This window comes from Ahaetulla prasina, chromosome 4 (assembly GCF_028640845.1).
Source record: "Ahaetulla prasina isolate Xishuangbanna chromosome 4, ASM2864084v1, whole genome shotgun sequence".
NCBI lineage: Eukaryota > Metazoa > Chordata > Lepidosauria > Squamata > Colubridae > Ahaetulla > Ahaetulla prasina.
Genome location: NC_080542.1, coordinates 108,560,040 through 108,573,768, shown reverse-complemented (window position 1 = coordinate 108,573,768; position 13,729 = coordinate 108,560,040). Strand labels below are relative to the sequence as shown.

General features: G+C 36.1%; 1 protein-coding gene across 1 annotated transcript; it reads right to left on the bottom strand.

Moving 5' to 3' along the window:
- Positions 1 to 603: 603 nt before the first annotated feature.
- AGR3 (anterior gradient 3, protein disulphide isomerase family member) lies at positions 604 to 13,375 on the bottom strand. The gene is made up of 7 exons (XM_058182009.1): positions 13,273 to 13,375; positions 12,837 to 12,900; positions 12,591 to 12,643; positions 11,406 to 11,482; positions 11,208 to 11,271; positions 10,487 to 10,570; positions 604 to 739 (listed from the first exon to the last, which is right to left on the bottom strand). Exons 1-7 carry the CDS (start codon positions 13,373 to 13,375, stop codon positions 690 to 692), a joined length of 495 nt encoding a protein of 164 aa, XP_058037992.1. The 3' UTR covers positions 604 to 689.
- Positions 13,376 to 13,729: the final 354 nt, after the last annotated feature.

Genomic DNA, 13,729 nt, shown 5'->3' with positions numbered 1-13,729 from the left:
TAAGGAACCTAAGGCATCACAAATGTGATCACTCCTCACATCATCCTCACAAGGTCCTAGTGACATAAGTAGGACTGAGCAATATAGCCCAAGTCTAGCCTTAGTCATTCAATAAACTCTATGTTTAAATGGGGTTTGATCCCAAGTTTTTTGAGTCTCAATTCAACCCCGTAATTGCTATATCATATTGACTTACAAGGAACTACTTTTTCATTTGGACTTCTATAAATTGAAAGTATCAGGGGACTGTGAATTCAGGAGATATATGGAACAAAAGCATCTCTATCTCTAGTAACAGTATATAAAGAAAAGAACTTGTTTTCCTGTAGCATTAATGCAATATAAACTGATGCATATATTTAGAAAGGCAATACAGCATATACTAAACATGTATCCTTAGCATAAAAAAGATTCTTCAGTGGCATAGGAAAATACCCTGGGGTATTTCTTCTTCACTGCTGTATAAAATCCCAAGGAGAGAAGTATCCTGATGAACATCAAATCTTCCTTGTTGCTGAATTCTTCTATTATTACAGCCACTAGTATTTTTTCAGCAGAAGTGAAATGAGCTTGCAACTCATTTAGGCAACATTCCAAGCGGGACAAGAGAACTGAACAACTTTTGTAAATGATTTTTCTTGGTCCACATTTCTTTTTTCTGTTGTTGTGATCATCGATTCAGCAGTCATTTACAATTCAGTCTGAATGAGACGCAATGCTTTCTTCATATTCTCAATTACTAAAAAAAGAAGATAGCAAAGTGATTTGGAAGCATTGTAATTCAAGAAAAGGACAGAACGGAAAAATACATGATCTATCCAATGCCTTTAATTTTTCAGGTATTTAATTTATAAAATATTTATAACGTATTTTAAAAATTAAAAAGTGACATGCTACGGGGAAAAGATAGGGTATAATGAAGAAAGATGACAGAAAATTCAAATAATTATGAAATGTCACCATTGCTATGAAAATAAACAGCTGTTATAACTGTTTTTTTTGTATGACATTCAATACTATCCCAGAGTAGGACAGCCAAGGTAACCAATTCTGCAGCTAAAGGATAAAATACCTGTGGCCTTCAATGCTATATATGTAAATCAATTCACAGGCAATTGCACCTTCTGTTACATCTGAAGACAGCAAATGAGATAAAATGGAAGCATTGCCACCTCTAATGCATAGCTTTGGGTGCAGGAACATCTTATCCAAAGAAATGGAGTTTAACAGTTGGGAGTTAGGCTAAGAATTTCAAACTCTGGAGATAATATAATTCCTAAATTGAAATATATGTATCGGGATGCAATTTCTTGCTGGGCATAATTTCCAGTTACCTAACTGCCTACCTAGCTTCCTAACTCTATTTATGGTAGGGCAGATCCCGTAAGCTAACATGCTTAAATCTAGTCAGTCAATGACCCAGTAAAATTACTGTATTGGTGGGTCTAGCAGCATACAATCTTACTAACTAGTCAAAAGTCACCATTTATGGCACCTCCCCAGGAAGTACCTATTTTCCATGGATACTTGAGCAAAGGGATTTATTAAATCACAACTGTTTTCTTAGGGTCCGGGTAAACAAGAAAATGCACTCTTTTGGCCCTGTAGGCGATTGGGTTCTGGGAAGTAAATTTGATTCTGGGGGTGAGTTGTGCAATGAGAATCTTGCTCTTTAATTCTTCTTTTTCCCCAGCTTTGACAACTAGGTAGGCAAAATAAACAATTATCTTAGTTTCTATAACCATACAACGTGGTTAGTTGAATATGATCAATTTAATTCTTTAAAAGATTAGGCCTTACCCACTTTGAGATAATTATTTAGATCTAGATCTAGATTTGATTTTCACTAATTTTCAAATTGATCCATTTAAGCATGTCTTTGGATCAGGACTATTTCTCCAATTTCATGCAGGCTGCATACACACACAAATTTAAAAATGCTACATATCCTAGAACATTTTTTAAAAATTAAATGTGCCCCAAACCTATGAGATTCATAGTGAGATTTTAGATATTTATATTTATATTAAAATGAAGCTTAGGAGGGTATTATATAGCATTTCCAGAAATGACTATGCTGTAAAGTTGTATAATTATTAGGAAGATTCAGACTTATGAGTTATGAGTTTAGAGAATGATGGTCCTTGCACAGTTATATTTTATTTCCCAAAGATGCAAATCTGATCATTTCATTGATAGTTCATCATTTCTAGAACTGAATCTATTAGAACATGAAATAGTCTGTGATGTTCTGTGTATAGTCCAATCCTATTTCTCGAGTGATTCATTATTTCTCAGGAATATTTTTGTTCCAGCAGATTTGTTTCTATTCAATGCTGAACTGTTTGTTATAAAGCTAGATCCGATTGTTTTAGAGGAAGCATGGAACATTTCAGGAAATTCTAGCATGAATTAATTCTAGTTACTTGATCAGATCATAAAAACACATTTTAATGTTCCCATAACTATTGAGAAACATTATGGGTAAGCAAAATGTAAAAATCTTATGAGTGACTAATTAAAATCTTGCCTTCTAACCAGTTTTAGTTATCTTTTCCTGCCTAGTTTTTATGACTGTTGGATAGCAGCTATATTTTCTTTGCAGAGGTAAAGCAAAAAAATAATAATCCCAAAAATCTATGAGCCCAACCCAATCATTATATATCAACAACAGCTGGTCTCAGGATATAACTATAATATATAAATTCGTTGACAAAAACTTAGAGACATTAATTATCAACTGCAAACCATATTATTTGCCTCGTGAATTTTTCTCATTTTTTCTAATTGCTGTTTATGTCCCATCACAAACCTGTGTAAACAAGGCATTACGAACGCTAGCTGACCAAATTATGGAGGCTGAAGCCAAATACCCCGATTCATTGGCCATTATTTTGAGAGATCTAAACAAGGCAAACTTAAGGAAAGAACTACCAACATGTCAATTGTCCCACTAGAGGCAAGAATACTTTAGACCATTGCTACACAACACTAAAAGATGCTTATCGGTTCTTACCATGAGCAGTTGTGGGACACTCTGATCATTGCATGTATCCCTTGTACCTACTTACAGGCAAAGATTTAAAACCACAAAACCAACAATTAAATCAGTGAAGACCTGGACGGAGGAGGCAAAATTAAAGCTATAGGCCTGTCTTGACTGCACTAATTGGAATGTTTTTGAAACTACCTCTGCTGTCTTAGATGAACTCACAGAGATTATAACATCATATGTCAGCTTCTGCGAAGACCTATGTGTCCCCACTAGGAACTTGCGAATATACAGTAACAGCAAACCTTAAGCAGCTATGTCATTCCAAAGAGGAAGCCTACAGAAAAGGTGATAAAATGCTGTACAATCAGGCCAGAAATGTATTAACAAGGAAGATCAGAGCAGCAAAAAGAAGCTACTCTAAAAAGCTTCTCAACAAATGAACCAGCAAACATGTGCAAAACTCTTAAAAATATCACCGGCTACGGCAAACCTCCTTCCCAGGCTGAAGGAAATCAGCAACTGGCAGATGACCTGAACATGTTTACTGCAGGGTTGAAAGGAAATTACAGCCACCTTTCTCCACAACCGCCATTTCAGACACACCAACAACAGCCAAGCCTCCTACAACTGACCCCATCCCATTGGGTTCACAACCCCTAGTGATCACAGAAAAAGACGTGTAAGACCTATTTCACAGACAAAAGCCAGGAAAAGCTCCAGGCCCAAGCAAGATAACGCCTTCTTGCTTAAAAGTCTGTGCTGACCAATAGGCCTCCATCTTTACCTGTATCTTCAATAAATCACATAGATATGTTATGTTGCTTCTTGCTTCAAATGCTCTACTATCAAGCCAGTGCAGAATAATAATAATAATAATAATAATAATAATAATAATAATAATAATAATAATAATAATAATAATAATAATAAGCGGACAAAACCATTGATCACATACTGAGCTGTTGTAAGACAATAGCTCAGACCAACTACAAACAACATCACAACACAGTTGCTCAGATGGTCCACTGGAACTTGTGTCACAACTACCATCTGCCTGTAGCAAAGAACTGGTGGGATCATAAGTCTGAAAAAGTGATTGAAAATGATCATGCAAAACTACTGTGGGATTTCTGAATACAGACTGATAAAGATTTGGAACACAATACCCCGGATATCAAGATTGTAGGGGGGAAAAAGTGTGGATAGTCGACATTGCTATACCTGGTGACAGCAGAATTGATGAGAAACAACTTGAAAAAGTCACCAGATATCAAGATTTGAGAATTGAATTGCAGAGACTCTGGCATAAACCAGTGCAGGTGGTTCCAGTGGTACTCGACACACTGGGAGCTGTGCCTAAAGACCTAGGCAAGCACTTAAAAGCAATTGGCGCTGACAAGATCACCATTGGTCAGCTGCAGAAGGCCACCTTTATTGGGATCTGCTCGCATAATTTGCAGATACATCATGCAGTCCTAAACACTTGGGAAGTGTTCGACTGGTGATCTGTGATATGAAATCCAGCATAGTTATTTCGTTTGCTGTGTATACTGTCATTTTGTGTAAATAAAATAACAACAACAATAACAATAATAATAATTATATTATATATATTATAATATAATATAATATAATATATATATTATGTGTGTGTATATATATATATATATACATATATATATTAATAATAAGGTTATAACAAAAATGCTGGATGGATCAGAGATTTTGAGATGAAATTCTCCAAGAACAAAATGGACCAACTGAAAATAACTACCGAAATGATAAGCAACAAAGTGAAGAAAGTCAAGAACTGGACATGCCTGGTAATGATCAACTGCATGGCTTTTGGCTCAAATACCTTACCAGCCTGCATGGAAGAATGGCCGAACAATTCAATGAGATGCTGCAGACAGGAAACATCAGCGAATGGTTAACATCTGGGAAAACGTACCTGATACAGAAGGATCCAGCAAAAGGGGCAATACTTGCAAATTACAGGCCAATAGCATGTCTGCCAACCATGCTCAAGCTGCTGACTGCATCATAGCTGATAGGATCCAGGACTATCTAGAAGCAAACAACATCTTGCCAGTAGAGCAGAAAGGAAACAAACGAGGAAGCAGAGGAACAAAAGATCAGCTCCTGATCAACAAAATGATTCTAGAGAATTGCAAAAGCCGAAAAACAAATCTGCATACAACTTGGATTGACTACAAGAAAACCTTTGATTCATTACCACACAGCTGGATCATCAAATGCCTGGATGTCATTGGAATATGCAATGCATTGGTACTCTCATTGCAAATGCGATGAAGCACTGGAAAATGGAACTGTTTATTGGAAATGAAAGTTACGGATTGATCAACATCAAAAGAAGGGATTTTCCAGGGCGATTCTTTGTCACCTTTGTTGTTCACCATCGCTATGAGCCCCCTAACAATTTTACAGAAAACTAACCTGAGGTATCAAACTGCTAAAAATTCACAGAAAATCTCTCACCTGCTGTACATGGATGACCTGAAGTTATAAGGAAAATCAGAAATTGAAATTCAATCACTGACCAATATAGTTTGAATTTTCAGCACTGACATCAGCATGGAGTTCAGCCTGGACAAATGCGCCACAGTGGCACTGAAGAAAGGGAAGATCATAGAAAGTGATGGAATTGAAATGCCCAATGGACAAACCATCAAGTGCCACCAACCTTAAGCCTATAAATACCTGGGCATACTGCAGCTGGAAAACATCAAGCATGGGCAAGTGAAAAATATGGTTAGCAAAGAATAGGGTCTTTGCTTCTAAAGGGTCAGGAAACTTCTAAAAAACAAACTGAATGGCAGTAATACCATCAAGGCTATAAACACCTGGGCTATACCCATCATCAGATATACTGCTGGGATTGTAAACAGGATACAGGCAGAGCTGGACAGCCTGGATAGGAAAACAAGAAAGCTGATGACCATACACTATACACTGCACTCACGTAGTGATGTCGACAGGCTATATTTGCCCAGAAAAGTAGGCGGTAAAGGACTTTTGCAAGTGAAGCAGACAGTCGAAGAAGAGAAACATGCTCTGGCAGATTATGTGAAAGACAGTGTTGAACCAGATTTGATGGAGGTCAACAAGAGGAAGGTGTTAAAAGTACAGCAAACCTAGTATCACTATAGGAAAACAGCGATGCAAACTCAAGTTGACAGCTGTTGTAACAAAGCACCGCATGGACAGTTCCTTGACAAGATCCAAGGAAAAATAGATAAGGAAAAAACCTGGTTATGGCTAACCAATGGAACACTGAAGAAAGAAACAGAAGGCCTGATTCTTGCAGCCCAAGAACAAGCCATCAGAATGAATGCAATTAAAGCCAGAATAGAAAAATCTGCTGATGACCCCAAATGTAGAGTCTGCAAAGAAGCGGATGAAACCATTGATCACATACTGAGCTGCTGCAAATCAATAGCTCAGACTGACTACAAACAACGTCACAATATAGTTGCTCAGATGGTCCATTGGAACTTGTGTCACAACTACCATCTGCCTGCAGCAAAGAACTGGTGGGACTATAAGCCTGAAAAAGTGATTGAAAATGAGCATGCAAAACTACTGTGGGATTTCCGAATACAGACTGATAAAGTTCTGGAACACAATACCCCAGATATTACGATTGTGGAGAAGAAAAAAGTGTGGATTGTCAACATTGCCATATCTGGTGACAGCAGAATTGATGAGAAACAACTTGAAAAACTCACCAGATATCAGGACTTGAGAATTGAACTGCAGAGACTCTGGCATAAACTAGTGCAGGTGGTTCCAGTGGTACTCGGTACACTGGGAGCTGAGCATAAAGACCTAGGCAAACACTTAAAAACAATTGGCGCTGACAAGATCACCACTGGTCAGCTGCAGAAGGCCACTTTACTGGGATCTGCACGCATAATCCACCAATACATCATACAGCCTTAAATGCTTGGAAAGTGTTTGACTAGTGATTAGTGATACGAAATCCAGCATAGTTATCTAGTTTGCTGTGTATACTGTCAGTTTGTGTGATAATAATAATAATAATAATAATAATAATAATAATAATAATAATAACAACAACAACAACAACAACAACAACAACAACAACTGTCTGGTTTGGTTCTGCAACACAAGAAGACAGACACAGACTTCAGAGGATAATTAGAACTGCAGAAAAAAACAATTGCTACCAATCTGCCTTCCATTGAGGATCTGTATACTGCACCAATCAGAAAGAGGGCTGTGAAAATATTTACAGACCCCTCACATCCTGGACATAAACTGTTTCAACTCCTACTCTCAAAATGATACTATAGAGCACTGCACACCAGAACAACAAGACACAAGAACAGTTTTTTCCCAAAGGCCATCACTCTGCTAAACAAATAATTCCCTCAACACTGTCAAACTATTTACTAAATCTGCACTATTATTAATCTTCTCATCGTTCACATCACCCATCTCCTTCCACTTATGATTGCAATTTCGTTGCTTGTATCCTTATGATTTATACTGATATTGATTGTTTCCTGATTGCTTATTTGTAGCCTATGACTATCATTAAGTGTTGTATCATTGTGTTTAAATTTGTACCCTATGATTATCATTAAGTGTTGCAAGTGTTGTAACTTGATGAAGGTATCTTTTCTGTACACTGAGACCATATGCACCAAGACAAATTCCTTGTGTGTCCAATTACACTTGGCCAATAAAAAATTCTATTCTATTCTATTCTATTCTATTCTATTCTATTCTATTCTATTCTATTCTATTCTACTCTATTCTAGTACAAATACATATTAAAAAAAACCTCCTTGGACTCAACAGAGCCAGTTTGTTCTGCCTCCACTTTTATCTTTTTTCACAAACTTCACAAAGGTTACTGCAAAGAATGGGAGATCTGTCCAAGTCTGTCCTTAATTTTAAAAGCAAGAAATTGTTTTCTCAAACACAACTACTTTGCATGGTGCCAGTACTTTCTGATGGTAGCATGTACCATCTTTGTGTCTTCTTATGCATTGTGCAGGGACCTTGGTGGGACTTGGTTAAACCATGAAATGGCATTTAGGCTTGATTGGCTTGAGCCTAATGCCTTTCAGTCCTTGCCATTGGTTTGTTTGTTTGTTTTTCAAATTTATATAGATACCCATCATATATATATATATATATATATATATATATATATATATATATATATATATATATATATATATATATATATATATATATATATATATATATATATATATATATATATATATTTATTTTCTGAGGTTTTCGCGGGTGTTTGTATGTAGGTCTTTGGTTGTTCGGGTTTTCTCCCGCATAAAATTGGAAGTGTCTTGGCGACATTTCGACGAAGTCTCATTTGTCATCTTCAGGCTTCAGCTTCGTGCTTCTGGGAGCAATGTGTGATTGCAGCTGTTTCCTCCTTTTTAACTGCTAGTGGGGGTTTGAACTGATTGGGCGGGAGCTTGGCTGTGCTCTGATTGGATGGGGTTTTTTTGTGCTCTGATTGGCTGGGGTGTGTCCTGTTTGGGTGGGGGCTTGGTTGTGCTCAGAGTAGTCTGAGTTGCAGGGGGATTTGAGCTGGTGAGCTGCACTGCTGCTGTTTGGCTTCGTGTTCATGGTCGTGCTACTTCTTCGTAATGGGTGTCAGTCTGCTGCATGTATGGATTGGAGGGGTTTGAAATGGCTAATGTTGCAGCTGCAGTCTGGCTTCTGGTCGTTGGTCGTGCTTCCTGATCCGTGTGGGTTTGGGTCTGCTTTCTGGGTGGATGTGTGGTGGTGACATCCTGTGTGGACCTCGTGAGTGTGGGTCTGGTGTCATTCCTCGTGTTAAGGACTCGTTTGTCAATAAGGGCGGGTTTCCAAATGGCTGGTAGGCGGGAGGTATCATCTCATTTGTTCATGCTGTGTGGGCGTTTTTCTATCTCGATGGCTTCTCTGATTATTCTGTTGTTAAAGTGTTCAGTTTTGGCGATAGTTCTGGTCTTTTTAAAGTCAATATTGTGTCCTGTGGCTTTAAGGTGTTGGACCAGGGAAGAAGTTGGTTCCTCTTTTTTGACTGAGTTCTTGTGTTCTTCAATGCGTGCACTTATTCTTCTGTTGGTTTGTCCAATGTATGTGGTGGGGCAGGCGGTGCATGGGATTTCATATACTCCTTGATTTTCTAACTCAATTTTGTCTTTGGGGTTTCTTAGGATGGTGGATATTTTTTGGTTTGTGCAGAATGCTGTCTTGATGTTATGTTTGTGGAGGATCTTGCTGATTCTGTCTGTGGTGCCTTTTATATATGGGAGGAGGGCTGTGCCATTTTCTTGTTCTCTGTCTTGGGTTTTAGTGGGGGGTTCTTTTTGGATTAGTTTGGTAATCTTATTTCTCTGGAATCCATTGGATGTTAGTACGTTTGTGAGAGTGTGTAGTTTGGTTTTTAGGTGTTGTTCGTCAGCTAAGCGTTTTGTTCTAGAGATGAGTGTCTTGGCTATGGAGTTGATCTGTGCTGGGTGGTGGTGTGAGAGTGCGTGCAGATAGCGGTTTGTGTGTGTTTTTTTCTGGTAGATGGTGTGTCCTAGGGAGCCATTGGGTTTCTTGTAGACTAAGACATCTAGGAAGGGAAGTTGGTTGTTAACTTCTGTTTCCATGATGAACTGTATTTCACCATGGAAACAGAAGTTTTGAGCAGCTCACCAGCTCAAATCCCCCTGCAACTCAGACTAATCTGAGCACAACCAAGCCCCCACCCAAACAGGACACCCCCCCATCCAATCAGAGCACAAAAAACCCCCATCCAATCAGAGCACAGCCAAGCTCCCGCCCAAGCAGTTCAAACCCCCACTAGCAGTTAAAAAGGAAGAAACAGCTGCAATCACACATTGCTCCCAGAAGCACGAAGCTGAAGCCTGAAGATGACGAATGAGACTTCGTCAAAATGTCGCCAAGACACTTCCAATTTTACACAGGAGAAAACCCAAATAACCAAAGACCTACACACACACACACACACACACACACACACACACACACACACACACATATATATATATGAATGATTCTGGACAACTTGCAAACAATTAAAGCAAATACAAAAACAAGAAAAAGAACAATGTAACAATTTAAAAAAAATACATAATACATTTATAATACATAAAAACATCATTAATAAATAACAACATTCAAAACCGAAGTAATTGTATCTAACAATAACAGCCGATATAAGCATTGTGCTGGCTCTGCCACATTCCCAGGCTTTGTTTTTTGGGGACTGATGGAAATGAAATCCAAAATCCAAAATATCTAGTTTATATGGCTTTTTCATTATTCTGTTGTGATATCGAATTAAACTTTTTATATATATCTTAGTACCTAGCAGTGCTACTTAATTTATCTTCCATGCAATTAGTATACTTTGGGGGAAACAGTCCTGTAAATATTCATATTATGAATGCGACCCATTGAGGAAAAACTTACACACAGATAGGTCTTGAGGTTCATAAGTATACAATCGATTTGTATATCTTCCAATGATATCAGCCCTTACTGTGAGAGAAGGATCTGGAAAAGCAATAATATTGATTTCAATTTTACTCTTAAGTCATACTAATACATAGCACTATCAGATTTCAAGGGGATGCTTTTCACTAATTTAATGATATTCATGCATTTCAAATGAAGAAGGTAAAAGAATCAGCCACTACACTTAAAGTGCACTATCAAGTGACAATGATAATTCCTTTATTCCTGTGGAAACTTATACAAGGCTGGAAATGTTTAGTATCTGGGGAAGCTTTGATCAATGATGGATTTAATCACACTTTGGAATGATTTTCAAAAATAAAATTTCAGAAGTGGAAACCAACAGACTAAGGGCCATGCAGGCTTAAAATTCTAAGAGCTGCAGTCCTAGCACATTTGAATGGATCTAGTCAGGGAAAGCTAAACTGGAATATCTGTTTATTAACCCATGATTCTACATGCACACTTTCATAGAATGGTCTTCCAATTCTCTATCATCCTTATAAATAAATATTGGTAGACTGAAATGCCATTTTGTAGTTCAGCTGCTGTGGGGAGGCAAGTAGCATTTTTCAGAAAAGAAACATTTTCTGGCCCCAGTAACCAATAAAAGCTGTATTTTATAGAGGCGAAGTACCAGGTTATGGCTATAGTTATGATTATGTCTGATACATACCTACAAACATGATTCGAGGTACATACTGTCCATCAGGTGATAAGTTCTTATCAGTTGTTTCATGCTACCAAAAGAAAATATTTAAAATATTTAAATTGACATAGTTATTAAATTGTCTTAAAAACTCACTAAAGATCACCCATATCTTTACCTCATTACTTTCAGATATTAATTTATATCTATATCTAAATTTTGTACCATGAGGTTGAGCATGATGAAATCATTCTGACACATCTCCTGTATTTCTTGACTTTCTGCAAAGACCTTCTTTAATGCTACAAAAAAAATATATGAAATACAATTGTTATCCTAAAGAGAAAGAAGATGCAAGGTTTTTAAAAACTTTTTAATTTTGTTAGAGTTGATGTTTTCTATACTGATATTGGCATGTTACATCAATTCTTTGCAGTCCATTGAACTTGAAGTTGTTCAAGTGAGAGATTGTTGTTGCAAGGACTTTGAGACTTAAAGACCAATAGGTAACTTTTTTGCCAGGAGTAATCATATTGCTTAGCATCAATGTCAAGATGAGAGAGACTACCTACAATTTAATTAAATCTGTCCTCTTGAAGGGTTTCTTTTTATATTGACATTGAAATAGAGGTTGACAAAGAGGTATTATTCTCAGTGAATTCTTGTTATGCAACTGTACACCTCTGTTCTCTTTGGTTACATGAGAAAAACAGAATCACATAGAATGTATTTTGTCAGTACTTAATATAACTTCATGTTTGTTAATATAATCTATATTTTTAGCTTTGGTAGAACAAGGTAAATATGTATTAGAAGAGGCATTTCATAGATTTTGCTTTACTAATTACTTGGGCTGATGCATTTTTATTTACATTTACCAGGATAATATGTAATAGGGATTATTTCTTATAAATGTAAAAAGATTCTGCTTAAATAATTTAATTTTGAACATGAGAACTATTTACACCAATGTATATCTGAAAGACATATTTTGTTACATTGTTTCTGTTAATTCAGTGATTGGTAAAATGGGGCTGATAGTAATTAATAATATGTTTGATATATCCCCTGGTGTCTACCAGGTTCACTGCCCCAACTGAGTTTTTAAACATATTATTTTAATAAGAAATAAATAAATATAAAGTGAGCACTCTGCAAAATAAAGCATCAGCCTATAGCAAAGTCCTCATTTGCATTCTCCCCTTTAGCAGTAATTCAATTCTCAAAAATAAGATTCTAATTAGAAACTTGCAGTTTCTTCAGATTATTTTTCTTTTATCATAAAGCAAGATTACTCACAGGCTGAAATTTCAGTCTTAAATATACTACAGTAGAAGAATACAGTTGAGTGATATGTGTGTGCAGATGCGTTCCTCAGATCTTCATTTTAAATCAAATTCTTTGACTTACCTTGACAATATTGACAATCCTCCAAATGGTGAATAACCATCAGTGGCTTATTACTTTTTCAAAAAGAAAATAAGTATTAGGAAATATGCTTTCTCTATCATAGGAGATAAATACAATGAATAATACAACACCTGTAAGTAATAAACTAAAACTTACTTACAAGCTACAACAAATGCTCCATTTATAAGAATGGAAACAAAAATTAAAAAATCAATTTTCTTCTGAAAGGTTTAAAATTATTTTTACCTTTGTTTTGCCTGATAGAGGCCTTCTTCATATGTTTGTACCCAAGTGATATCATCTCCCCATCCTAGAAGAATAATAGATTCATGGTTTATATGGAGTTGTTATCTATTTAACTGTCCTCAATATATTTTATATAACATGCTGAAATGTGTTAAATAATTTCTTTACTTACCACGGATTTTGTATATTAAAACAAATGTAAATTACTGTACCTTAGATTCATAGTTCATTTCTGTAAGGGCATGTGCACTAAAATACACCCATGAGTATAAAAAAGAGGTAGAATTATATTAGTACTTAAAAAAAATTAAATGTAGAGTAGCATAGCATTGTTTTTTAGTGTTCCAATATTATTTACAAAATAATTTTCAGAAAAATGAGTTAAAAGTTATTTTATAACTTTTGGCAGTTTAGAAACAGAATGAAATCATCATACCTCTGGAGAGGGTCTGGGGTGTTTGATTTTCCTTTTTGATTGCTATTGCAAAATTGGATGAAACAGCAAGTAGTACGAAAGACAAGCTCACTGCTGAATGCATGTTTTCTTCCCTCTTCAAACTAATTTCTGGTAATGAAAACAAAGCCAACTTTTTATATTATATATAGTATCTTGAGAAGCTGCCCATGCTATCTAATATATTTGTATAAATATAAATATCCTTTAGGAACGAGAAATGAAATTCTTTTTACCAAACTGTTGAAGAAGACGCTACCTAAAAAAGACTAGAAAAAAATCCCCCATAGAATAGAATAAGCCAAGAAAAATCATAGTTCATTAGGTACATTATTGTTTATCTAAGACAATAATGATAATTTAGATACTAAGACAATTTGTGAAATTTAAATTAAATTAAACTAATTTAATTAGTTTGGTTGAACTTTTAAACACTGTT